The following is a 27,026-nucleotide window of genomic DNA, read 5'->3' as shown; positions in this document are numbered from 1 at the left end:
TACTTCTCTACACATCATCGAGCTGCTTTGCTTTCTTCTTGTGAATCAGCGCTGCAGTCAAGAAGCACGTGAAGCCCAATACGCCGCACGAACCAGCAAGCACTTGTCCATACAAGTAAGATCCGTTGCCAGCCTCGACCAATGCTCCTCCACCAGGACCTCCAATGAGACATCCGAAACTAGACAGCGCAAAACCCATGCCCATTCTGGTACCGATCTTCTTGTTGTCCAAGGTCAGATCTGCTAGTGTTGCAGGAAACATGGCTTGCAAGGCCGCAGCAAACAAGCCGTAAAGCGCCGCAAAGGCATACATGCCTGCAGTCGAGTTGATCGCAGCCCAGCAATAGAGAAGAAGAGCGGTGACAAAGCTGACGATTAAGCTGATGGTCAATGGCCGGCAGTAGTGATCGGCAATGTACGCAGGCAATAAGCGCCCCGGTATGCCGACGCCGTTCAGCACCAAAAGGAGCGGTATTGATTCTTCCAGTGTCATGCTCAAGGTTCTTCTGGCGAAGGCATTGATCTGAAAAAGATCAGTTATGTGACTAGAGATGAAATTGAATCGTACTTACGTAGAAGAAAGCGAACCATAGACCTGCGAAACAAAAGACCGATCCAAGGATCTTAGCGAATTAGCATAGTGTAGTTGAACTTTTGAATCGAATCACATACGAAGAGATCAAACACTGGATCCTTCAGCTCACTCGGTTCGAGCATCTTCACCGAGCTTTTTGGCGGGAGTCGTTTCTTCAGCAGCCGCTCCGCAATCAACAGCATGACCAGCGCCATAAAGCCCAACGTCCTTACCGCCCATCCAAATCCGATGCGATCGATGAGCCTATTGAGCATTATCGGGATTACCAAACCCCCTGTTCCCGATCCACATAGTGTGATACTGATCGCAAAACTTCGCTTCGTCGCATCGAAGTAGGTCGAGATAACGGAGACCATAGGGACAAACATACAGCCATTTGCAAGCCCAATGCAAAACCCCTGCGCAAGTACAAATTGCCAATACTCTTTGCAGATGCTTGTCATAAAGATGCCAACAAGCCACAACCCGATGCCCATGCGTAAGACAAGTTTGAAATGGCCAGTGTCCGATGCGGCGCCCGACCAGAGAGGGACGGATAGTAGGAAGAAGACGGTAAGTGCGCCGATCCATGAGATGTTGGAGGGTGTCGAGAGACCGATTGAAGTGTAGTGTGCCTGGAACATGCCAAACGATGTGATGAAGCCCCAGGTAAAGAAGGTGATGATGTGCCCACCTAGCACTTGCGACCATGCGACCCATCCGCCATTGGGAGGCGGCTCGATGGACACAACTCGCGTCACATCAAAAGTCGCAGATACTTCTTGTTTGGTCGGCCTGAAATCCTCCTCTTCTATATGATTGAACTCCTCAGCCGGTGGATCTGGCCCGATAGCTGCCATCTTATCGCAAGCCGAAGATGTTGTTAGGGTGCAAGAAACACGACCCCGGATATTTGCTTCCCCAGATCCATATTTTGCTGAGTCACAACCTGTACGAGCTTGCAAGTCTACGAGTTTGCCGAAGTTAGCAGGCTCATTTTCCCGAAATTATGAGGTAATTGAAAGGAATTGGTGGCGGAAGAAGACCGCGGCGGTTATTGCCGACGGTTTATTGCCGACGGTTTATTGCCGACGGTTTATTGCCGACGGGCCGAGCAAGTACGTCGGATGCGACACGCTCTGCCATTTCAACGTGCTTGAAGCAATACAGGCAGAGAAGACACACGAACCGCATAGTCAAGAATGCCTACCTGATTTAGCATTTGCAGTCTTACTCCAGGAACACATGGTGAGCAAGACCCAGCACCCTGCCTACTCGTGCCTCGGCGGTCTACCCCAAGGGAGCAAAAAACTGATGCGTAGGTAACGATCTGTACGTTCTACACTCTAGCAAAAACAAAAACAAAAACATACAACAGCGGGGATTCGCTAGTGGTCACCCACCTAACTACTAATCCGCCGGTACACTGCTTGTATATGGCTGAGCGGACGGGAAGCCTAATTTTCAGTGTCCTATGGTCGTATGTGAAGGAACTGGTTGTTCTTCGTATTATGACCTACAACGTAATGTTGCTTAAGCCGCTCGGAATGCGTACACAATCATGATACGGGCAATCCCTCACCTGCGCGCTATGTCAAGAGGTATTTAGGTCTTCCTGTCAGCTACTGATAGTCCAAATCAAACAAACCATCAGATTATAGGGTTATGTGGTTGGCCGGATCCGTGAAGCGCAAACATCATTCTCTCATCCTTGAAGCACCATCCATCATATCAAGTCGCGTAAAACCTCTATTACTCCATCACTTTAGAATTATCGAGAGACTCCATATATCTTTATAGCACGCTATGTACTAATATTCACGTTTTGTATTAAGTTTGAATAGTAGTCTACATTGCATATCTTCCAAGGACCTTTCCGCATTATGATGGGGAGATCGCGATGGAGATAGATTTTTGGTTGAGTCTTCGCCAAAGTCGGCCACTCGCCCGTCTTGTGTGTCAAGTGCAAGCTCATTCTGACTCCCATGTGAACACTAAGTACCGAACACGTAGTCTATGAACACATATGGTCCTATCAAATGGCATGAACACACGAATTCCTTCCCTATAAAGTATCATGGTACTCCTCTAGGTTGCCGAACCTGGCGTACCAGAGTGAAGAGCTAGCGCTCACTCAATTGGCCGAAAAGCTTTATCTTTACTCTTGGTCTTCTTGAATTCTCCCGAGCACACAACATATCACTACTACCTTCGATACCTTCTTCCGTACAAGAACAATGTCCACAAGCATCCTATGGATGAACAGCCCATGGCGTAACCCCGCGATTGTTTTCGAGGACCTGCCAGAGTCGCTCATCCTTGAAGACCTAAAACGATCGTGGCACTTCCAAAGAGAGGCACACTTCCGCTGGATGCAAAAGTTTATTTGGACCACGAACGACTGCTATCGCATTGTCCTTCGTAACGTCGAAGGCATGGTAGGCGACATAGCAAAGGAGATGTGCAATAAGCCTACAACTTTCTATTGGCTTCAGTCTGCGCAGAAAGGTGCACCCGATGCCGCCGAGAAGTCTAACATGGCTGGTATAGTCTTTGCAGCTATATACGAAGAATGGCATGGAAGCTCTGTTGGGCCAAACATCGAGTTTGGTCATTTCTTCGCAGCACCCGTTCGAATTACAGCTACGGGCCCATCGAGCCTACCACAAATCTTGAGGGCACATTGATCGCTTTTTGCTCAAGCACAGCACATCTCTCCGAACACGGATAACTATTCGGTGCATCCTCTTCTTCCTGCTGTCATCCTTGTATGCGACCGACGTGACTATAGGGTTGAGCGACGAGATGGTTGCTTCAGTCTTCGCGAAGTGGCGAGCACGCAGACTGTGCTAGTCGTTCTTACCGAAATAAGTCGAATCAGCACCGATGTTCACGTTACTCTGGATCGTCTCGAACAATTCGCTTTGCCCATCGAAAGAGCCGATGCCACTGGCCTTAATGTCCTGCGAGTGCCCCTGGATATTGCTGTCAATTTTGTCGTTGAGTTGGAGGGTAGGATCGACGAGCAAAGGAAACCAAGCATTCAAACCTTAGACACAAGCCTCTGTTGTCACGCTACACCTGTCGGGTGCAATCACGAGATCACGAATGATCCAGACACATGGGCTGAAACGATGCGAGCAGAGGCAATGAAAATTGGGTTCAAAAAGTTGGAGGATACGGAAAATGCTGCCGTACGCGTCCATGCACACTTTTCCGGACAAGATTCAGATTACGAGCTAGAACACATACCCTTTAGCCAGTGGTGGAAACCCTGAGCCTACATGCGTTTTTGGTTGATCTTTCCATGTGGGATCAATGCACACGCCGAGTGCAAAGCTTGGAATTGGTTTCATTAGCAGTGACTGGAGAGCTGGTGAATTTCAAAACGTAAGGATATCAACTGCATCTATGCTATCCAGGGATCTTGTTCCACCTTTGGATGATTCCGTTGCTTTGGTATCCGGGTGTGGGAGAGCGGAAAGAAGGAAAGAGGGTCGGAGAATTGAAGGAAGGGGGGATAGAGGAAGGAAGGAAAGGGTGAAGAGAAAAGAAGCTACAAGTGTAAATTTTGAAGAAAGAGCTTCTCGAGATAGTTCCTACCTCGCATAAGAAGGATGTTGTGTTTACTATAACTTCTAAGCTTTCTCATCTGTACACTACAGCATAACGTTCGCAGAAATGTCCTCACAAAGCCCTCTTGAAGTCTACGAATCGGCGATTACGAATGAAAAGAGGCCATGCAGAGAGCTAGCAAGTTTCGAAGCGCAACCGCCCTTGTCTGCCTCGCTCGCATCGTGCGGCTACGGGATCGTGTCGGGGAGGTTACGCTCCAACGCTGAGAATGCGCTTCGACCAATGCTACTATCTTGCGGAATTATAATCAATAATTCGAAATTCGTCGAAATTCGCTCTGAAGGTGTATCAGAGGATGATGATGCCGCTTATGTCAACTGGTTCGACCCAGATCACGGACTCATAATCTGTAGTGAGAACTACAAGTCGAGAGATCGACACACTGGGGCCAAGATGATTTGGCCGTCAAATGTTCTCTGGCAAACCTGGAAAAGCACCGCTTTGGAAGCCGGAAAGCGGGCTTCAGACCTTTGTGCAATCGTTCGTCAGACAATCATCAATGAAGAATCAAAAATTGCCATATGGCAAGCTTCAAAGCATTCGTCGTTCTCAAGAATCGAGAACCATGACCACGTCGAGTACACCAGCCTAGACAATGGCTTTTATGCCATCTTGGGTACTCCAACGGAGCCAGCACGATGCGGATGCTTCATGCCCACAAACAGAATTGAGTCACCCCATCGTCGAGAAGGTTCTGGTTTTCGGGAACGAAACCCTTGAGATGGAAACGCCAGAGACTCGCAGCATGGCAATCATCCTTTCCGATCGTCGAAGCCCTCCGTCCCTCCGTCCCATTCCCGTTTCGTGATGAATAATGCGAGATGTTGTCGCATGCTGTTTTGGAATGAGCATCCACCAGCCAAGACACTACAACTCGTCGACAGCAGAGCAAAGGGAATTCTATAAGCAGATGTATGCTGCCGTACTGCCGAGCGTCAGGATTCAAGCTCATCGGAGGGCCTGGCGGAGGTGGCACCAAGCAAAGATATCAGAATACCCGGTGGCACCTTCGTGCCACTACACCCACATGTGGCTAAACTACCGTTAGTACTAACTCGAAAGAATCGAATTTCTTGCTAACTTCTTCTTCTAGTAATCCTCTGGTATCATCCTGGCTCAAGGATGCAAGCAACCGCAGCGATTACTCGGACACTTATGCAGGGCAAAGGGGATGGAACCACGCCTCCCTCGCTTTAGCACGTCCAACAGCGTGGAGTAAACCATTTCGATACTCTGGGGAACGATCAAATTTAACGGGCTCGTATACTGGATGTATTAAAGCAGTCGGCCCTTGCTTCAACATGTAACCCCAGGTACACCTCAACGAACCCTTACGCTCTTTTTGAAGTATCAAGTCCGCCTGTGGTCTCCACTTCCACACTCTTCGATCACTATACATCATTATACATACCTAGTACTTAATCATGTCGTTCAACATCCGCAATGCCCTGACTCTGGGTGCCTTCTCTGCACTCGCGGCAGCCCAGACTGTACCCCCGAAGCTTGACGCAACTTGCGCTGATGTAGTCATCTTCATGGCTCGCGGCAACGACGCACCATACCATGACGGTCGCACATTCCCCTTTGTCGAAGCTACTTGCGGCAAGTTGACTGCCCAGGGCAAAAGCTGCGATTACATCGACATCCAGTTTGACGTTACTCTGGGTGGTGACTACTGCAACCAAGTTGCTGAAGGCGCTCGCAATGGTATCTCTCAGATTACGGCCTTCCATGAGAAATGCCCTTGCTCGCACATCGTGGTCAATGGCTACTCAGAGGGAGCGCACGTCGTCGGTGACGTGCTTGGTGGACCGGTAAGCTTCTTATCACTTGGGTCAATCGCATGGAGATACATACTGACTCAATGTTTCTATATAGGGTGGTTGTACTTTTGTCTCTACCGGTCTGGATAACAACTCTGCTGCTGGTAAAGCGGGTAAGCAGATTCTTCGATGGCGTAGCTTTACCCATGCTGACATACACAAGTCGCGGCAGCTCTTCTCTGGGGAGACGTGATGCATACTGCCAACCAGCCCTACAACGTGCTCGACGGTGCCGACAAGCAAGCCAACGGACGCAAACCAGAGGATCTCGCACGCCTCAACCGCTACGCACCGGTGCTCCGCTCTTACTGCGCTGCTGGTGACCCAGTCTGCGCCGGCGGTAATATTGTGGCCGACCGTAAGTGTTCTTGTACGAACTGCATGTGAGACATACACTAATTTCGTACACCAACGTTTAGACCTAAATTACTTTGAGCTCTACACCGACGACGCTTCTTCCTGGGTTGTTTCCAAGATTGACAGTGTCGCGCCTCTGCCGTCGTGTGCCGTGTCCAGCTCGTCCGTTGTCTCTTCGGCTACTAGCGCTGTCGTCACCCAGTCCTCCGCTGTTGCTCCTACCCTATCTTCCATGGTCACAGTCACCGCTACACCCACCATGGTTGAGTCTTCTGCGACCGAGACGCCTTGCTCGACTTCGCCTGCAATGGTATCCCCGTTTCCCTCGCCCGTCCCATACAACCCAGGCTCATGCGTCCTGGAAGTCCATGTAGAATATGCATACGTTTAAAGTAAGGGAATGGATAGCGAGAGAGAGGATGGAAGGATCCTGGGTGTCGAAACAATGTATGAGAAGCGCATCTTGCAGGAGCAGCAGTATTGTGACAATATATGACGCGCGTCATTCACGCGACAAGTTAGCCCTTACTTACCTCCGGTTCATTTATATCACTATGAAGTCTCCACCGTGCGCAAGACCTGAGCGTTTACCGAGAATAGCTCACTTTTAGCATCTGGAAGTAGGCCACTATTCTTGATCCTGCGCTTGACGTGGAAGCGTGCCATGCGGTGCGGCTGAGGAAAGAACGAGCAAGCCTTGTTGGTGGATGACGCTGGAGTACGTCCGCGAAACCAAGACAAACTGTCCGCAATGACGAAAATAGTTAACAACGATGATGATTGAGGAAGATCGCGAGTGGTCGCAGCTGGCGTTGAGGAGAAGATAGCTCCGAACCAAAATCTTGGCATTCCCGCGGACTTCGCTGTACGTCATTCCTCACTAGATATATGTCCAGCCAAATCCCACTCAGGCAGCATCACCGCTCTGAAGCGCTTTCACGATGCATCGAGTACGACCGCGACTCAGCGCCTTCCGCCCTTCGTCTCGTTTGCCCCAGCATGCACACCAACCCTTCCGCACCCACTCACAAACACGCGCCTACCAACAACTCCCCTTCGGCGGTCGAGGCAATGGCCCCCAGTACAAACGCTTCAGCGCACAGTCTGGCGGTATAACTGGTCTCCTGTATCGCTGGGCCCAACGCCCAACTTTCTACCGCGACGTTGGCCTGATCAGCGCAGGCACCGGTGGCGTTTACCTGTACAACCTCGAACAAGTGCCCGTTTCCGGTCGCCGTCGGTTCAACATCATCTCACCTGGTATCGAAGAAGCGCTGGGGCAGCAATCCGTCGAACAAGTCCGACAAGAATACCAAGGCAGGATATTACCGGATAGCGATGCGAGAGTCCGGCAGGTGAAGAGGGTTCTGGAGCGGTTATTGCCGTATGCCGAGGGTGAAGGGCTCAAAGATCTGAACTGGGAAGTCACAGTCATCGAGTCTCCGGAGCAAAACGCTTTTGTTGCGCCTGGGGGGAAAGTCTTTGTTTTCACAGGGATTCTGCCGTTGTGCAGGGACGAAGATGGCATTGCGGCGGTGTTGGGCCATGAGATTGCGCATGTCGTTGCGCATCATACCGCGTTAGTGTTCATGTTCCCTTCCCTCGAATGTCTTGAAGGCGTATTAACTGGAATATAGTGAACGCATGTCCCAAGCCCCTTTGATTCTCCTCGGCGCCCTCGCCCTATCTATGTTCGATGTGTCCTTCTACTCAGGCAAAATGCTCCTCGATCTCTTCCTCTCCATGCCCGCATCGCGCAAACACGAAGCCGAGGCTGATTACATTGGCCTCTTGATGATGGCGCAAGGTTGCTATCGACCAGAAGCCGCGATGCAGTTCTGGACGCGCATGGAGAAGGCGGGCGGGGCGGGCCCGCCGCAGATACTGAGTACACACCCGAGTCACCACAACAGAGAGGAGAAGATTAGAGAATGGCTACCCCAGGCTATGGAGAAGGCTGAAGCGAGCGACTGTGCAGTCACAAGTCAACTAGCTACTCAGTTCAGCTCCGCGATTGATGGCTTTGGACGTTGGTGAGGTATTGCTAAATTTTGGGCGTCAAGGCGCTTGTACTAACACCCTGTATAATACTGCATGAGTATACTAACACCGAGTAACGATAACGACACGATAATGAATACTTTCTCACACTTGGTAGAAGTACCCGGCTTGAAACACGATCCTCGATATAATGTCATAATTTCTTATACTCTACTATCCTCGGCACACCTGTTCTAGTCAAAACACGCACGTCCGCTGTCCTTGTTACGCCAATACTAGGCCTACCCATCGATTCCGGATAGACTGAATCCCTCTCCCCCACGTCCGATATGCTATCATCAAAATAACTGTTTCCCATATCCATAGCCTTTCCCATCTCCTTCTCTGTAACCGTCAGTCTTCTCTCCCCATCAAAGTCAAAAGCGCCACCCGTTCCCTTCTCGAGGTCGTCATCGTCGATGCTGACCAAGTTCTTTTCCCCCCAACTCCCCCGGTACCCTGGTATGGTGGGTACTTCAGAAGGTGTGGCGGTTCGGTGGGGGCAGTGGAAAACTTGCTTAAGTAAAGGAGAAAGGGATGGAAGAGACGCGGCAAGTATACCGATGTCAACTTCGATTTGAGACCATACTGGAACCCACGACCAGCCCCTGTGATTGGTATGTTAGTTGATTTATTAGTACGGGAGAAACATCGGAAGTGGACGTACCAGCTGAAATCCACTTCTTGCCAAGTACTTCCTGGTCTGATGGGACTGTCAGACATGACAATCTCGCAGAGACGCATGGAACTGGCTACAACTGGGATGACGCCGATAGAGAGAATGACTGCTAGAGCCGCTGAAAGGATGATCAGCATTACGCATTTGACAACTCCACACGTGCGTTGACTTACTTCTTTGTCTCTTGTTGAACTTGATTACCCAGATCAACGGCAAAGGGAAGATCAACAACACGATATCTGTAACGACATTGATGGCACCCGAGATGACCATGAACATGGCGGCATTGATGCATCCATCGGGTTGAGCTTCGATGTCCCAGACGCGCGATACTGGTGTGCAGATGAATAATTGGGTCTTTCAAACATGTTAGTCATAATCACTATACATGCAAGGACGGTGCTTACGAGAAAGACGGAGAAACTGAAGGCAGTCATGAAGGCAGCTACGGTCCACACAGCGGGCGACTGTACGATCCACGGCAAACCCTGTTTGCCATATCCAATCCGGTAGTAGAGAGCTAGGATACTCATCTTGACAGTCCTGCAATTACGTTAGCCCTGATATTGTGTAGGAAGAGCGATGGTGCGGCATACCAGTTCGCCACAAAATAGATCAACATATTGATCCATTGGTACTAGTCGGCTGTCAGTACGAAGTGAAATGCCTCAATATGAGTTGATAGTACCATGAGCATCTCATCGAACTGCTCAACGTGTAGCTCCGATGCGTGTCGTCCTTGTCCATGTTCGATCTGTAATATGATGGTAACTGTTTGTGCAGCTCCAAGTGTGACGGCGATGGCGATAAAGAGGTCGTCCAAGCCAAATTTCTTGACTATGTATCCGCGAGTAAAGCATCTATTAGACATCAGCAATGCGATACCGGGTTACCACAAAGTTGCGTCCTTACCGAAGAGCCACAACTGCCACTGCCATTGTGTACATGGCCATGCTGACTCGGCTTATTACCGGCCCCTGGTCACGTCCGTTCGCGACATACACGATGTGTCCCATTGCGAGTTCGGTACGTGGCTGAGCTATACGACGTTCGAAGGTTTGACATGAGGCTGCGAGAGTTAATCTTACAATGGCGCAAAGATTCCAAAACGCCCGACTGGAGAAGAGGAAAAAAAGAAAGAAAGTAAAGGATGATCGTCAGACTAGAGTGCCAAATGGGACCTGCACACATCTAATACAGCGTGGATAAGTTACGACACCGAAAGTGCGACAGCGCGATCGGACGTTGCAAGACTCCTGCTCGGCATGATTGACGCGGCGCTGCTTGAAACTGAGATTACCTTCCAGAAGCATATCAAACGGTGCACAAAGAGACACGCGGCCTGTGCATACCTCTTCTCGGCATCGGTATTGTGGATTGTCGCGTGGTAATGGTGCGGCGCGCCCTGTCGCAGCGCGCATCTCGAAACCTTGTTTAGACCCACGATCCCGGGACATTGGGTATCGGAAGTATGTTGGAAGACATGGCCTCGGGTTCCGAGAACCGCAGCCTGAACGAATGGTTCGAGTGTTTATGAGATAGAACGCGATTGGCCGTGTGGTGCACAAAGCTAGACGGGATATCCCAGTGTGGTTGGTGAAGCATCGCAATGATGGCATAAACGTGTTCTTTGGTGTCTCAGGAGATCGTTGGACAGAAGACTTTAGGCATATTAGGACGCGTGCCAGAACCTGGAGCTGGGTAGTTTATGGATTTGCATCATAGTGCATCCGTTGCCGATCGCTAGTTTTGTGTTTTCGATGGAAACTTGACAGGTGAAGTCAAAGCACGTGGCCCAGGAGAGGGCTAGCCACTGAACATAGCTCACCGGGCGTGGAACAGGCCGAAGACAAAACAGAACGGTTCATCATGGTCGCGATGGCAGCAATGTTCGAAAAGACATAATTATCCGATGTAGCTCCTTAAGCAGCACTACCACCCAGGTACCTACAGGCATAACCTTTTTGCTGTCTTGCGCATGTGAAGGTGTCTGAAGATCCACACCGCCACCTTGAGCGATATGCAGTCGCCACTGACGCTCGCGATGGCTACATCAGGATGCGTCAGCTAGAAGATGATGGCGCTGGTTGTTGCTGGTGCTGGGAGAAAACGAGTGAAGCTTACTTCCGTAGTGCTTGGGGTCGGACCATGCGGTGGAGGATCGCCGCGGAGAGAGCTGTCTTCGGTTACGGGTGGCTAATGAGGCCGTTGTGGTGGGCCAGCCTGTGGACATAGCGCGAATAATGCTGGACGTTGCATTCACGTCACTCTTGAAGCATAGCAACCCCCCGCCAAAAGAATGGAGGCTCGGAAAGACGCAGGGTCTGCCAGAAGGGTGCGGAGATGCGCGATAGATTTTAGAGGCAGCGCAGAGGGATTTACTGTGACTGCAACTACGATACTGGTCCCAACATCCACAAGCTCCCAAGCCCTCCACATGCGCGCATCTCGCCCAACGGAACAGGGAAGCCGCAACTCAACAATCAAGCCGCTCCTGCCTTGAAGCTGCATCCACGCTTCCTTCAATACCTCGGATCGATATCTCAATTTTTTGCCTTTTGAGGCAAGCACATTTCTTTTCGTGGGAAGCAACTAACGGCTTCTCATCACCCCACCGCGCGGTAAGCTGCTATCCTCGACTGACACTCGCAACCCCTCCCTCCCCTCTGTACTACACCTATTCCCCTCCAACCCCCGTTGTATGACCGGACACTCTCGTCGCCAGCGTGTACGGGCTCTGTAGCCTACTAGCATACCGCCATCTTCAACAACTAACGCTATTCCTGTCCCAGTAGACCCTACCCATCAACCGCCGCGGCTTCCCAGGCACGCGAGCGATCCTGTATACCCCACTCTTATACCTCCACCTTCTGGGCCTCTGCCGCTGCGGAACATCACCACTCACGACACCATGGCCGGCCATGCGACTATCACCTTCTCGCAGACGGGCGTGCAGCCACCCGTCTATGTCACTACCTCCATAAACGATTGGACGCCGGTTGAGATGGACGTGAATGAAGACAAAACCGCCTCGGACAACCTGATCTTTCGCAAAGAGTTCAATGACGTTGCTGAAGGCAGCTACCAATACAAAATCCGCGTGGGAGAAGACCATTGGGTATTGGACGAGTCAAAAGAGACTGGTATGTTAGCTCGTGTAGGTATGAAAAGGCTTTTTTAATGACCTCACGCAGCTGCCACCGACGATGGCATTCGCAACAATGTCATCCACGTCAAAGTCGCCAGCGAAAACAACTCGTTGAAATCAGCACCCGAAGCCACCACGGTACAGGAAACTCCCTCCGAACAGGAATCGCTGAAGGCTTCTCTCGCAGACCCGTCGAAGATACCAGAGGATCGAAAAGACAGTACAATGGGTGATCAGCTATCCAGTGTTCCAGTTTCCTCCATGGTAGTCGACAAGGTTGAGGACCAAAAGCAGCCAGCCTATGGCAACACCCACCACCTCGACCTTCCTGTAGATGCTGCTAAGCGCTCGGCCGACGCAGAGCCCGACTATGAAGAAACGAAAGTGGACTCGCCAATCAAGACAGAAACACCCAAATCGCCTGAAATCCCGCTTCTAGTTGTCGACAAGACGGATGATCGGCCCGCATATGGAGATGATTTCGGCGAGGATGCCACGACTGCTCAGAAGGTTGCACATGATATGAGGGCCTCAGATACACAACCAGACATACTTACCATCACACCAGAGTCTCATACAGAACCAGGTGATACTGAAGACGACCAAGCTGCTCCATTATTTCGTCATGAATCTTTTCAGGCGGACGACGAATCACAGGCACCTCCAAAGATTACTGTTGACGATGAATCCACACAATCATCAACGGACCAGACCAGTTCCGGAGATGCAATGGATACACCTCCTGAGCCTGAGGATGGTGACGAGCTAAATCTAGCGCCCTTGCTTAGCCATGAGACTGAACTCAGAGGTAGCGTAAGCGAAGCGAGAGACGGACTACAGGTTTCTCATGAAGGCAATGATGACGAGGACGATGTTGACGATTCTGGCGGCGCCCCTCTTCTTCCTCACGAAACCGGCTTTACCGAGGACGATGGAGCTGACACCGAATCTGACGACGAGAGGAATGAGCTGGACAGATACCCATTACTATCACACGAAAGTGGTTTTTCGGACTATAAGAGAAGCGAGACCCTCACTAAGAGTGAACATTCTGAGAACCGGGAGCCACAGCACTATGGAGCATATGGTAACGAGGACGAGGACGAGGGTAACCGTGACGCTGAGGATGACGACACACCTCTTCTTCCACATGAACGAGAATCAGCCTTCGTCAGCAGCACTGGCTCAGACTTCTCACAGGACGATGCTCCTTTCTCTTTGGAGAAGCAGCCAACATTTGGTTATGAGACTGACAATGCGCGAGAGTTGTTCGGCGCAGCCGATCGACACGACTTCTTCAGAGGACGAACGGGGAGTAATCTTCCTCACAGGCTACCTCAATCAGACGCGGAGGACCAGGACCTTAATGACCCATCCTTGGAACGATTCCCAACAAACCGAGAATCGATTTTGGCACGTGTAGCGACGATTGGTATGCATCTTCCTGAGGATGAATCGATGCATGAACGCCCACATTCTCCGCAGCCATCTGTCCTGTCTCAAGCCTGCTCTTCCATCGATCTTGTTCCCGTCAAATCATATGCTTCGTTGGCATCTGTACCCGAGGACGAGAACAGTGATGAAGATGAAGGGTACCATCACGATCTGGATAGTATGCCATCACCTGTGTACATCAGTCACAACACCACCCGTAGGTCCAGTCCGCCGGCCAGATTCGTGCGAGACCCATATGCAGCCTCTTTAGCAGATGATAACGAGAAACTCGGAGATGCATTCGACACCAAGATCGACGAGCCTGGCTCCCATACCCAGGAGTCTAGCGAAGCGGAAAGCGTTGCTAAGCATGACGGCGCCAAAGACATCTCAGTGGCCCACAGCGCTCTGCTCGATGCCATCTCTGCACCAGTCAACATGGCAAAATCTGCAACAGAATTAGTCACATCTGAGCCAAAAACCACCACTTCGGAGGCCCATCCTGTCTCTAATCTGGACTCTGAGCTTCGGCAGCGCAGAGCAGTATTGGAGGAATCCTCGCAGACAGAAGAAGAAATGCCAGAAAGCACCGCAGATGATGTCAGCATCACGGACAAGATCGTCGAGGCAGCGAAGCCTGCACTCGCACAGCGATCAGATTATCGCAGAGACAACTTCCTCCAACATTTGTTCCGAGCTATGTTTGCTGCTTGTTTTGGCGATCGGAAACGAGCCAGGTGAGCAAACACTATTTCCTTCCTCCTGAGATCCTTGAGTATGTGCCTTGTGGCACTCTTCCTCCACTCGTTCTTCGCCGTTTCGTAACTGAACTGAGGAAAACTATCGCTAACATGATATTACAGTGCTTCCGCTCTCGTTCTTGGTACAACCGCTGCAACTTACTATTACGCTGCAAAAGCATCGAGATGAGAAGATAAGCACAAAGTGGGACACAAAATGATCAAGATTGGTGTGAGGTTGAAGTTGGCATTGCACCACACTGTACGATATAATGGGCACGAAATGAGCATAGCGACGCGGGAACTGCCATGCATTGCACTGCATACGCGTAACGAGATTAATGACCTGGGTTTCACGATACATAAGCATGCGCTCTAGCGCGCTGGCGTTTCATATAGCATTCACTCTCCTCCTGCTCAAGCTCCTACAATCCTATCTTACAACAAGAAACAGAAAACGTGTTTTTGTGCTGTACATACGTTATTTTAGGTTGAACATGATACTGGTCAGTAACTACGATGCATGGGTGGCGAGGATTAGCGTCATGAAACTTGCGAGATCTTTTCCATCTCTTAGCGGTCTCATTCAACAACAATATGAGACATCACAAGCGTATGACCAGACGTGACTGATAGCTTGAGCAGTCATCACAATGGGACAGAAGCAACCAAGGATGACTTATATCATGGTCTCATTTCTTCTGCGTATTCCTACACAGTGGTACTACCTAGGTATCTCATATCTTCATAGCAAAGGTTTCTTCATGTAAAAAAGCGACAAGACTCAAGTCTATTGAAGCAATCGTCAGTGAGTGTAACACAACGGCAACCACCATGCTACACACTCAGAAAATAGCACACGCAGAAATAGGGAAACGAAACGCGACTGGCGCTGCATTTTCTTACAGACGCGGCCGGTTTGCTCCACTCGGTTGTGCACTCACCGACTTGTTCTTGATATCGTATCGGTCGTTGTTCATAATCTTCTCCCAGCCGGCAACAAACTCCTTGACGAACTTGTCCGCGTTGTCGGGCGACGCATATGTCTCGGCGATAGAGCGGAGTTCGGGGTGCGCACCAAAGACGAGGTCGTGGCGGGTGGCGGTCCACTTCTTCTGGCCAGACTTGCGGTCAACGCCCTCGTACAGCTCCTTGCTTGCGTCGGTTGCCTTCCACTCGGTGTTGTTGTCCAGAAGATTGACGAAGAAGTCGTTGGTGAGTTGACCGGGACGCTTGGTGAAGATACCGTGGGATGAACCGTCCCAGTTGGCGTTCAGCGCACGCATACCACCGGTGAGAACGACCATCTCGGGTGCAGTGAGGCGGAGGAGATGAGCCTTGTCAACGTCAAGTTGCTCGGTGCGGACACGCTCAGTACCCTTGCCGAAGTTACGGAAACCATCGGTGACGGGCTCAAGGTGCTCGAAAGACTGAACATCGGTCTGCTCCTGCGAGGCGTCGGTGCGGCCGGGTGTGAAAGGAACGGATACACCAGCGGCCTTTTCAACGGCAGCAGTACCGGCCAAGACAATCAAGTCAGCGAGAGAAACCTTCTTGTTGCCACCGTTGAACTTGGACTGAATGCCCTCAAGAGCCTTGAGGACCTCAGCAAGCTCCTTGGGGTTGTTGACCTCCCAGTCCTTCTGAGGAGCGAGGCGGATACGGGCACCGTTGGCGCCTCCACGCTTGTCGCTGCCACGGAAAGAAGCTGCCGAAGCCCAAGCAGTGCGGATGAGCTTAGCAGGCTCGATGCCAGCGTCAAGGATCTGCTTCTTCAAGGTGGAGATCTCAGCGTCACCAATGATCTCGCCCTCAGGCTGAGGAACGGGGTCCTCCCAGATGAGTACCTCCTTGGGAATCTCAGGACCCAGCCACCTAGAGCGGGGGCCCATGTCGCGGTGGAGAAGCTTGAACCATGCGCGAACAAAGGCGTCGTGAAGCTCCTCTGGGTGGTCCAACCAACGACGAGTGATCTTCTCGTAGGCGGGATCCATGCGCATCGACAAGTCGGTGGTGAGCATCCTTGGCTTGTGCTTCTTGCCCTGGTCGTAGGCGTCGGGGATGATCTTGTCATCGGTCTTAGCGACCCACTGGTTGGCACCAGCAGGGCTCTTCTCGAGCTCCCACTCGTACTTGTAGAGGTACTCAAGGTACTTGTTACTCCACTTGGTGGGTGTGCCAGTCCAGGTGACCTCGAGACCACTGGTGATGGTGTCAGGTCCGTTACCGCGACCGTGCTTGTTCATCCAGCCAAATCCTTGTGTTGCAAGATCCTCAGAGTTGGGGTCTGGGCCAGTGTTCTCCGAAGGAGCAGCACCGTGGGTCTTTCCGAAAGAGTGACCACCAATGATGAGGGCAGCGGTCTCTTCGTCGTTCATGGCCATACGGCCAAATGTTGTGCGGATGTCGTGAGCAGCGGCAACGGGGTCAGGAACACCCTCGGGACCTGAAAATGTTAGATCGATGAGTCTAGATATTTGACCGGTTGTGCTTACCTTCTGGGTTTACATAGATGAGACCCATGTGTGCGGCCGCCAAAGGCTTCTCGAGATCCCGCGATGTGTGGGTCTCGTCCTTGTCAACCTTGTGCTGGTCACCGTCCATAATGCCCTCGCCCTTGACACCCTTGGCGCCATCGGCGTAGCGGACGTCGCTGCCGAGCCACTCAGTCTCGCCACCCCAGTAGACGGACTCGTCAGACTGGAAAGTGTCGGCGCGGCCACCAGCGAAACCGAAGGTTGGGCAACCCATGGACTCAAGGGCGACGTTGCCAGTGAGAAGCATCAAGTCGGCCCACGAGATCTTGTTTCCATACTTTTGTTTGATGGGCCAGAGGAGGCGGCGAGCCTTGTCGAGGGAGACGTTGTCGGGCCATGCGTTGAGGGGAGCAAAGCGCTGCTGTCCCTCACCACCGCCACCACGGCCGTCGGTAACACGGTAGGTACCAGCAGAGTGCCATGCCATACGGATGCTATGATGAGTGTTAGCTTGGCTTGTCGAGGTCAATTGGATCTCGAACGTACAAAAGACCACCGTAGTGACCAAAGTCGGCAGGCCACCAGTCCTGGGAGTCGGTCATCAGGGCGTTGATGTCCTTCTTCAATGCATCGTAGTCGAGCTTCTTGAACTCCTCGACATAGTTGAAATCAGCGCCGAGGGGGTTCTGTCTGGGGTCATGTTGGCGCAGGATGTTGACCCTGAGCTCGTTTGGCCACCAGTCGGCGTTCCTGGTACCAGCGCCGGCGACGTTGGGCGTCTTCTTCACGGGACACTCGCCTTGAGACATGATGAATCGTTTGGTAGTGTGTTGTAGAAGAGGATGTTTGAAGAAAACAAACTGCAGAGCTCGCTATCGGGACAGCATCTGGGTATATAAGTAGCGGGGCATTCATAAGCACGACCATTCTGGCCAGCACCTTACTGGCTTGCCCCTCCCGCACCTGGGCAGTCCGCCAGTGGCTCCGCATCTCTTAGCTCCATCCTGCCTAGCATCACGAGAGGCTCCACCCCACGATTGCGACTTTGACCAAGAACTCTATGCTAATCCGACGTGCTGACAGTGGCACAGTATTCCATTCGTGTAAATTGTCCCTATCTCCCATACGCTCTTCCCAAAAGCCACGATTCTTGTCGCCGCCACACGCAATGCCATGACGTGCGCGAGTGGCATGTGGGCCTCTTAGACCCCGCTTTCGGAACCGCACATCATCACTGTAATATTCGCCTTGTGATTGGTCAACGCGAGTTCACGTGACAATGAGTAGCACCGAGGCAACGAGAAGCTATGGCGGAAATCGGCGGCTTGATGCGCTGGACAAGGCCAGACACCGACTTTGAGTAAGCCGTCCATCCAGAGCAAACGCATCGCCAACACTGCCAGAGTAGCCAGACCATACTAGATCGCGTAATATATGGAAACTGCTAGACGCGCCTACACGTGTGATCGACCGGGTATGCCATCATCCATGACTTGACGGCAAATAGAAGTATACGGAATTCTAATCTATCAGCCATCGTTGATCTCAGAACAACTCGCAGTACAATGTCTGAATCAAATTTTCTCAGCCACTCATGAGATCGGCTTCTGCACGACTTGGAGTGCTCATCGTGGCAAGAGAATCACCGCGACAATACACGTCTACGCCGTTAGCCTAGGAACTTCGCAAGGTGTTTCCTCATTACTTACTTAGCGGTGACCAACTGCAAGATGATACGCTATGAGATGCACGACGGTGTTATTGCAGTCTTAGTTGAGATCTTTGTTTATCTGAAGTTTGAAGCTGGCCGTCTCACGCCACCCTATCCTGGGAACCCCACGTACATCACCCCGCAACGCCCGCGCTTCATATATGGGGAAAGCCAAGCGCCTTGACGGCTCCAAACAGCCACCCACTTCGCTCCTTCATCAGCCCCTCGCCGCGGAAACCTCCCGCTTTTACACTTGTAAGGATGAAAGAACGATTCGAAGCTACTGAATCGCGTTCGTGACGATCAACCTTTTATTGGATGATTGTGGATATATTCCAAGACCGAGGTTGTCACATCGTCGCGCCATTGGTTTGTATGTCACGATGGATGCAGTTCTACTTCGCTATTGGAGAACCTTACTGTGCAAACAGTGATTGTGGGTATCTTGGGTTGAGGGGTAAGATGAAGTTGAGGGGTTCATCTACTGTTGTGCATCCGGTTGTTTGACTCTCCCAGTCTACTTACCTCTACTACTAATTCCAAGCGTAATTGTATAACCTTGCCGATACAACCAATTCATACATACACACATCCAACAACATGGCAGAAGATAAGGTCCAAACTTTTGATATCCCGAAAACATGTAAAGCTGGTGTTGTAGTCAACGAAGGCCCGGACTTCCGCGTCGAGGTTCAGGATGTTCCAGTGCCTGAATGCGGTACGTACTGGAAGACTAAACAGAATGTTTGTAAAGCCCTGACAGCAATGACAGGTCCAACGGACGTACTCATCAAGCTCAACGCGACCGGTATCTGCCACAGCGATCTTCACTTCATGCTCAACGACTGGGCACTACCGAAAATGTCAGACCTCGGTACAAAATGCGCCGGACACGAAGGTAGCGGTGTTATTGTCAAGGTTGGGGATCAGGTCAAGAGCCTGAAGCCGGGAATGCGAGCTGGATACAAGGTGAGCAAACTCGCCGTCCACGTGATTCTGCGTGGAAAGGAAGCGAGAGCGCGAGCATCCGAGAGAGCCGAAAACTGACTCTTTCAGCCAATTCAAGATACTTGCGGCTCGTGTGAGCTTTGCCGCAACGGTAACGAATGCTACTGCGCAAAGGCAGTCTTGACCGGATTAATGATTGATGGTTCATACAAGCAGTACATCGTCTCACCCGAACGCTACACAACCCTCGTCCCGGATGGTGTGAACGACTACATAGCAGGGCCGATCATGTGTTCTGCTTCAACAATCTACACATCAATCAAGGAGTCACAACTCCGACCCGGAGACTGGGCCGTCTTCCCCGGCGCAGGGGGCGGTGTTGGCCTACAAGGCGTGCAACTGGCGAAAGCCATGGGTCTACGCGCCATAGCCATTGACACTGGCGACGATAAGCAAAAGCTCTGCATGGAAACTGGAGGCGCGGAGCACTTTATCGACTTTAAGAAAGTAGACAACGTAGGCGAGGAGGTGGTACGGTTGTGTGATGGTATCGGCGCCCACGGTGTCTTCGTCACTGCTGTTCAGACTTACCCAAACTCGATATCATACCTCGGTGGCCGCGTTGGTGGAAAGGTGATGTGCATCGGACTGCCGCCGGCTGGGACTCAGCACATTGATGTCGACCCGAACCAAATGTGCTTCAGGAAACAGAGTGTACAGGGTACACTTGTGAGCAGCATGGCGGACGTGGACAAGACGCTTGACTTTGCTAAGCGGGGATTGCTGAAGCCGATTTACACGGTGTATCCGTTGAGCAAGTTCAACGAGGCTGTGCAGAAGCTGAAGCGTGGGGAGATTGCTGGACGAGCAGTTGTCGATTTTAACATGGAGTAGGTATATGGCGGGGTTTCTCTGTGAAAAATGTTGAAATCAAAATTTCCAGAAGTTTGTACGGCGAGGTTGGCATAGCGTTTGAATTGTGATGATGGCTGTAGTTTGCATGTGATGGATTGTCCCTGGGAATGCACAGACCAACCTTATTCGTCGCACCTGTGTTATCGAACGTCAACCACGCCTCACGATCCATCGCTACAACAGAACATCTCTTCGCTTTACGTAATGATTGCTTGAGAAATGCGCCCCAGCTTTCATTGGAGTATATGTCGAGGGCATGTCCAGCTCGTCGTCAAATCCGTCCTCCCGCGGACAGGCTGAAGCATCATCGAGCCGCACATTGAACGGGAAGCAGCCAGTTGTTGAGGACGACCACAACGATGAAGAGGAACTGCTGGCGGATGATCCGCTAGAGCGCGATCTACCTGAACAGTAAGCAGATGCAGCACGTTTTTGATGTGCTCTATATTAAGATGCGTCTCCAGACTCTCCTTCAAGCGCAGACCCAAGGCATCCACGTCCTCCTTCGGCTTCTCGCGATACCTCCCCTCCTCCCTCGGTTCATCCAGCAATCGCACCTCGCCCCAGCCACGATCGCACCGCCCGAATGGCTCAACGGAGCTTATACTCAACTATCTCGATACACCTGGCAATGCGGGCGAACATCTCCAAGACACCAAAGACGCGAATGGACTAGACTGGTACATCGAAGGCCCAGGGCGGCGAGTTGGATACGACGACCTCACCGCAATTGATTGGATTTTCGAATACGCAAAGGAACGACAACGACTGCGCTATCTATACACTGGTTCTAGCGGTGTGCTTGGCCATATCAAACAGTTGGCGGATGCAAGCCAGGTCTGGATCATTCTGGTTGCTGCCGGCATACTGAGCGGAGGTATTGCAGCATTTATCGACGTGGCCAGTGATTGGCTTGCAGATCTCAAGACGGGTTACTGTCACAATGTTGATGGAGACGGGCGGTTCTACCTGAACAAGAGCTTCTGTTGTTGGGGAATCGAGGAAGAGCAGGCTTGCCATGACTGGAACTCTTGGGGTGCTGCCATGGGAATTGAAAGCGTCGGTGGAAGATATGTTGTCGAATACATATTCTTTGTGCTCTTTTCAGTGCTCTTCGCAGCATGCGCTAGCCTCCTGGTGCGAGAGTTTTCGCCCTATGCGAAGCACAGTGGTATACCTGAGATCAAGACTGTCCTGGGTGGTTTTGTCATTCGGCACTTTTTAGGCGGATGGACTTTGGTCACGAAGACGATCGGATTGTGCTTCGCAGTCGCTTCTGGTCTGTGGCTGGGCAAAGAGGGTCCATTGGTACACGTCGCATGCTGCTCGGCAAACCTATTCATGAAGCTATTTGGTAACGTAAATGGCAATGAAGGTCAGGCTTGTTACCCCGCTGTTTTCCCAAATACACTAACATCAGAACAGCAAGGAAACGAGAGGTGTTCTCGGCCGCGGCTGCAGCAGGTATCTCAGTCGCTTTCGGTGCGCCCATTGGTGGCGTGTTGTTCAGTCTCGAACAATTGTCGTACTACTTTCCGGATAAAACCATGTGGAGCAGTTTCGTATGCGCGATGGTTGCTGCTGTCACGTTACAGGCCTGTAACCCGTTCCACACTGGGAAACTCGTCTTGTACCAAGTCACGTACCATAGCGGGTGGCATGACTTTGAGCTGCTACCTTTCGCATTTCTCGGAATCTTAGGTGGACTATTCGGAGGCTTCTTCATCAAGCTTAATATGGGCGTTGCTGAATGGCGCAAAAACCGACAATATCTCAAAGGGCCAGTGACGGAAGTGGTCATTGTATCGTTTATCACAGCGCTTATCAACTTTCCCATCAAGTTTATGCGCGCTCAGGCGTCCGAGCTCGTGCATATCTTGTTTGCCGAATGCGCAGACCTCAATGAGGACACACTCGGTCTATGCAAATCTGGCAAAGCGAATACAGGAGTTATCGCGCTCTTGCTCATCTCCTCTGGACTTGGCATCATACTCTCGGGCTTCACATTCGGACTGCAGATTCCTGCCGGTATTATCCTCCCATCTATGGCTATCGGGGGTCTTTTTGGACGTGCTGTAGGACTTTCAGTCGAAGTGGTCCAGGCGGCGTGGCCAGCCCTTTTTGTCTTCAAATCCTGCGAACCGGACGTACCCTGTGTAACCCCAGGCACGTACGCTATTGTTGGTGCCGCATCAGCGCTTGCCGGAACGACACGAATGACTGTATCGATCGTGGTTATCATGTTTGAACTTACCGGAGCGCTCACTTACGTTCTGCCTATCATGATCGCAGTCATGATCAGTAAGTGGATTGGCGACGCAATCTCTCCCCGTGGTATCTACGAGTCTTGGATACACTTCAAGGGCTACCCTTTCCTTGACAATCGAGAAGACAATGGTTCTAGCATTCCTGATGTCGGCGCAAGCCATGTTATGACACGCATCGAGGACTTGACTGCAATCACAGCAACCGGTCATACCATTGGTTCACTGCGCCAGCTTCTATCTCAACATAGATTCCGTGGCTTTCCCGTCATAGACAACAGTCGCGATGCTCTTCTACTTGGTTACATTTCCAGAACTGAATTGCAGTACGCACTTCAACTCGCTTTGACGCCTCCACGAAGCTTGGCTGCCGAAACAGAAGCTTACTTCTCTCATCAACCCCTCTCCGATCCCACGACATCACTCGATCTCCGACCCTGGATGGACCAGACACCGATTACCCTCAACGCCAAAGCTAGTTTCCAGCTTACCGTGTCCATGTTTCAAAAGCTTGGTCTCCGCTATGTTTTGTTTACCGATCGAGGTATGTTGAAAGGCTTGCTCACCAAGAAAGACGTTTGGTACGTCATGAACGGCATTGAAGAAGAGCGCGAAGAAGGTGGTGCAGGCATTGGTGTCGGGAGAGGGGGACTTAGAGAAGAAGGCGATGATGACGAAGAGAGCGAAGAGAGGGGATTACTCGGTACACCAGAGGAGGAACAGGATGACTTCATTGGTGCGCACGACAGATAGTCGCGTGCAGAAGCTGTAGTTCTCATTGCACATGTACAAGTAGAAGCTCTGTAATCATTATCAAAAGAAACTTCGAACTCTAATTGTAAGACGTGTTTCTGGTGATCTCACGGGAATCCGCAGATCCGGAGGATGGCAAGGATAACATCCGATCGTTGTTGTGGCAAGTTAGCCGTTGATCGGGGTGGGGGAGGCATGTGCGCTGGAAACCCACAAATAGAAGTCTCGCCCTCTGTTCCTGCAGGCACCGCTACAGGCTCGTTGTTTCGGCCTTCGCGACGTTTGTAGAAGGTCACGAGGTATGCCTGCATCGACAACGAAGGGCTACCTGTCCACCGCTCAAATACGCGCCAAGGCCACTGGCGTCCAATCACATATGCTTGTCATCTAGCGTTGTGTAAGCAGACAGTAAAGGGCCTAGCGCGTGGCTATACCGCGGCTTTCTTGCTACCTGCATAGACCCGCCCTTAACAGCCGGCCGCGCCCATTCCGACTTCAGAGCCTTTCACTCCTTCGGCCTTTGACGTGTCCCCTCGTTTTCTAAACGTCTTTGACCTCCCAAACAAAAGCAACACAATCTGAACCCGAGAATCAAAGATCTACGCCCATCATGCAACCCTCGTTAGCGTAGCGCAAAAGCACCCAGCGGCTATGACTGAACCTTGGCATACGTCGCGGACAGGACATCGACGACGATTACCGCGTTGAACAGATCCCACAGCTTGCCCGCCATTACGACACTCTACACATTTTCTTTCATTTTTTCCCAGATCCACATCCACACACGAACTAGGGAGACGACATGGCGGCGACCGAAACTGAGAGAAAGAGCAGGAGGAAGCATTCGTCATCGGCGAAGACTTCGAAACCACGTTCCTCCTCCAGGAAACCACGAGTATCGCCTTCAGTAGCAGATATGTACTTGCAAGATTATGCGCCTCCAGTCCAGGCGACTTCGCCTCAGCGTGTGACAGCGACGAGGCCTACCCCACCTCTTTATGGCTATTCTGCAAGTCCACCTCAGCACGCGGTCTATCGTCAGATGCCTGGTTCTTTCCCAGAAGATGGTTATCTATATGGGTCTCCACCGCCGCAACCCGTTCAACCCTATGCTAGTCAATCGACTATTCGCTTTGCTTCTCCACCACCCCATGAGCCCCGCGGTCAAGGTCCATTCGAACAACAATGGAACAGCCTTGATCGGATGGCCGCCAAATCGTACAGGAATCTCCGAGATACGGCTGGAAAGAGCGTGACGAATCTGACTGCCAACTGCATCGAGCGACCTACGGCAGCTGTCGCTACCAAGAGCATGCAGACTTTGTGCAAAGGAGCCGCGCTGTACGATATAATCAGCTCAAAATTCGACTCGGTCATCACCAGTATCGACGACGATCACTTCAGCGGCAAAGAACAGGATCTTATGATGGAGTTCAGTGAGCAGCAGCAGGAAGAGGGCCAGAGAACGAGTCCGCCACTCGGCGAACCCAGACGCCGGCGTCAAAACGACGTGCAATCCCACTCTAATAGCGACAAAGGGTCAAATCACTTTTCAAAGGTGTGGCTTTACTCTAATTCCCGACTACCACCTCATTTGCCGCCGTTCAAGGTCTATCTGCCTACATATCCCCTACTTTGCTTAGCAGCAACCTACTCGGAGAAAGCCTACACGCCTCCAGGCACGAAGAAGAACCCTGAAATGGAGACCTTCATCCCTGCTGATTGGCGCAGTGGAACGAAAGCCATGGTACTCAAGTCCATTCCTGTGGAAGAACTGAACACCATTGTCTTCGCCATTCGCGGAAGTCAGACCTTTATGGACTGGGCTGTCAACTACAACTCGGCGCCTCACAGCCCAGAAAAGTTCCTCGACGACCCTTCGAATTTATGCCACGCTGGCTTCCTTTACGTGGCAAAGAAAATGATCAAGCCCGTGGCAGAGCGTTTGAAGGTTTTGCTTCAAGAAAACCCTGCACGTTCTAATTGCAGTTTGCTCATCACCGGTCACTCCGCTGGCGGAGCTGTCGCCGCACTGCTTTATGGGCATATGATGAGCACGAAGATCAATTCTGAGCTTAATTACCTTACGAGTTTCTTCAAGCGTGTCCACTGCGTCACGTTCGGTGCGCCACCTGTTACTCTGTATCCGCTAAAGAAGCCTGACGACAAGCGCCATCGCAAGAGTCTCTTCTACGGATTCATCAACGAAGGCGATCCTATACCGCGAGCGGACAAGAGCGTGCTGAAGAGCTTGCTGAAGCTCTACGCCAGTCCAGCACCCGTTGCTGTTTCGAACATAGCTTCAACCATCACATCAATGTCCAAGCCCAACCTCCGAGACCCGTCGCAATCTTCCCCACCTAAGACAAAATCGAAGTATGGTTTTGCCCAGCGACTTAGCAGGCCTTCCAAATCCTCGCTACAAACAAACACGTCCAGCTCTACCTCTTCAACGCTTCCAGCGTGGCCCATACCAGCGTGCACTTTATCACCTGCAGGCAGACTAGTGGTACTTAGGCAGCGCGTTGGAAGCAGGGTTGAAGACGATATCGAAGCAGTGACTGTGGACGACGAGATGCTGAGGAAGGTTGTATACGGTGATCTGCTGAAACACCAGATGGCCGTCTACAAGAAGAGGATCGAGAACGTCGCTGTTAGAGCGGTGACTGCGAATGGGTGTTGAGTAGCAGAGATGGGTTGACTGTACATGAAATTGATAACCGCACACAGAAATGAATGAGCGATGAATTTATGTACCCAAATTTTTGAACTTCTGTTCTTGTTCCCCTGTGCTGCTGTATTGCCTTTGTCTAGTTTCCGTGTGTCAAAATCTACCAACCACGCCGTCGCCAATGCTTCAGATCCCAGGAGGGAGGTGGCGGCTTTCCATTGCATGGAAGCACGGACTGCACAACAGAGGATACCACCCCGTCTACATTTTCTACCATACAAGTTTCAACACCCTTCTGTATCACGTCAGCTGCTACGGGAGCGGCACTCCTTCTACTTCCTTACTTGAGTAATGTTCAAAATACGAGTGAGTTGTCGCACAGCTAACAGCATGAGAAACAGATGTGTCTCATCCATAAGAAACTCGCGAACTTATGGATGTTGAGGACTATTCTCCACAAGAGTGTGGAAAGAGGGAACAAACACCAAGCTAGGAAAGGCCATTATAATCCGGAACACTCCTCATCTCTGTTGATATCGAGCGAAAGATGATTGAGAGTACTGCGAAAAGCGTAAATGCCAAGGCTCATGGCTTTGGCAGAAGGATACCTAGGTAGCTTGGCTGAGAGTTTTTTGCAATGAATTAGCCTAGGAACTGCAAATCGAATCGAACAAATCCCGTTCTGAACATTGTTGTCATCTTTCATACAAGCCTTCACCAGTGTCCTTCAGCATGTTGTTGTTTTAGTGGCGAGATCACGTTATGTTTTTGTAATAATAACAAGTGAGACGTACATTGATCCATGCCCAAGTTTTAACTTTATCAAAGGGTGTATCGACGGCGTCGTCTCGCTTCC

General features: G+C 51.3%; 9 protein-coding genes across 9 annotated transcripts; 7 read left to right on the top strand and 2 right to left on the bottom strand.

Moving 5' to 3' along the window:
* Positions 1-7: 7 nt before the first annotated feature.
* Positions 8-1,434, bottom strand: J4E82_000715 (uncharacterized protein; the record flags this gene model as incomplete). The annotated part of the gene is made up of 3 exons (XM_051727035.1): positions 8-523; positions 573-623; positions 673-1,434. The coding sequence occupies 3 exons, from the start codon at positions 1,432-1,434 to the stop codon at positions 8-10; spliced, it is 1,329 nt and encodes a 442-aa protein (XP_051593460.1).
* Positions 1,435-2,811: 1,377 nt separating this feature from the next.
* Positions 2,812-3,261, top strand: J4E82_000714 (uncharacterized protein; the record flags this gene model as incomplete). The annotated part of the gene is made up of 1 exon (XM_051727034.1): positions 2,812-3,261. The coding sequence occupies one exon, from the start codon at positions 2,812-2,814 to the stop codon at positions 3,259-3,261; it is 450 nt and encodes a 149-aa protein (XP_051593459.1).
* Positions 3,262-5,634: 2,373 nt separating this feature from the next.
* Positions 5,635-6,781, top strand: J4E82_000713 (uncharacterized protein; the record flags this gene model as incomplete). Its single annotated transcript, XM_051727033.1, has 4 exons — positions 5,635-6,024; positions 6,089-6,146; positions 6,197-6,391; positions 6,453-6,781. 4 exons carry the CDS (start codon positions 5,635-5,637, stop codon positions 6,779-6,781), a joined length of 972 nt encoding a protein of 323 aa, XP_051593458.1.
* A 550-nt stretch (positions 6,782-7,331) lies between these two features.
* J4E82_000712 (uncharacterized protein) lies at positions 7,332-8,427 on the top strand (the record flags this gene model as incomplete). The annotated part of the gene is made up of 3 exons (XM_051727032.1): positions 7,332-7,340; positions 7,389-7,969; positions 8,028-8,427. 3 exons carry the CDS (start codon positions 7,332-7,334, stop codon positions 8,425-8,427), a joined length of 990 nt encoding a protein of 329 aa, XP_051593457.1.
* Positions 8,428-12,020: 3,593 nt separating this feature from the next.
* Positions 12,021-14,432, top strand: J4E82_000711 (uncharacterized protein; the record flags this gene model as incomplete). Its single annotated transcript, XM_051727031.1, has 2 exons — positions 12,021-12,252; positions 12,304-14,432. The coding sequence occupies 2 exons, from the start codon at positions 12,021-12,023 to the stop codon at positions 14,430-14,432; spliced, it is 2,361 nt and encodes a 786-aa protein (XP_051593456.1).
* A 901-nt stretch (positions 14,433-15,333) lies between these two features.
* J4E82_000710 (uncharacterized protein) lies at positions 15,334-17,717 on the bottom strand (the record flags this gene model as incomplete). Its single annotated transcript, XM_051727030.1, has 3 exons — positions 15,334-16,877; positions 16,927-17,402; positions 17,455-17,717. The coding sequence occupies 3 exons, from the start codon at positions 17,715-17,717 to the stop codon at positions 15,334-15,336; spliced, it is 2,283 nt and encodes a 760-aa protein (XP_051593455.1).
* A 1,615-nt stretch (positions 17,718-19,332) lies between these two features.
* On the top strand, positions 19,333-20,461 carry J4E82_000709 (uncharacterized protein; the record flags this gene model as incomplete). Its single annotated transcript, XM_051727029.1, has 3 exons — positions 19,333-19,337; positions 19,441-19,588; positions 19,742-20,461. The coding sequence occupies 3 exons, from the start codon at positions 19,333-19,335 to the stop codon at positions 20,459-20,461; spliced, it is 873 nt and encodes a 290-aa protein (XP_051593454.1).
* Positions 20,462-20,738: 277 nt separating this feature from the next.
* J4E82_000708 (uncharacterized protein) lies at positions 20,739-23,499 on the top strand (the record flags this gene model as incomplete). Its single annotated transcript, XM_051727028.1, has 3 exons — positions 20,739-20,893; positions 20,947-21,857; positions 21,908-23,499. 3 exons carry the CDS (start codon positions 20,739-20,741, stop codon positions 23,497-23,499), a joined length of 2,658 nt encoding a protein of 885 aa, XP_051593453.1.
* An 802-nt stretch (positions 23,500-24,301) lies between these two features.
* J4E82_000707 (uncharacterized protein) lies at positions 24,302-26,182 on the top strand (the record flags this gene model as incomplete). Its single annotated transcript, XM_051727027.1, has 1 exon — positions 24,302-26,182. The coding sequence occupies one exon, from the start codon at positions 24,302-24,304 to the stop codon at positions 26,180-26,182; it is 1,881 nt and encodes a 626-aa protein (XP_051593452.1).
* Between the last annotated feature and the right edge of the window lie 844 nt (positions 26,183-27,026).

Source organism: Alternaria postmessia (genome assembly GCF_024291825.1).
Source record: "Alternaria postmessia strain BMP 2775 chromosome Unknown scaffold_2, whole genome shotgun sequence".
NCBI classification, from domain to species: domain Eukaryota; kingdom Fungi; phylum Ascomycota; class Dothideomycetes; order Pleosporales; family Pleosporaceae; genus Alternaria; species Alternaria postmessia.
The sequence above is the reverse complement of the archived record's forward strand: the minus strand, read 5'-3'. Positions and strand labels throughout refer to the sequence as shown.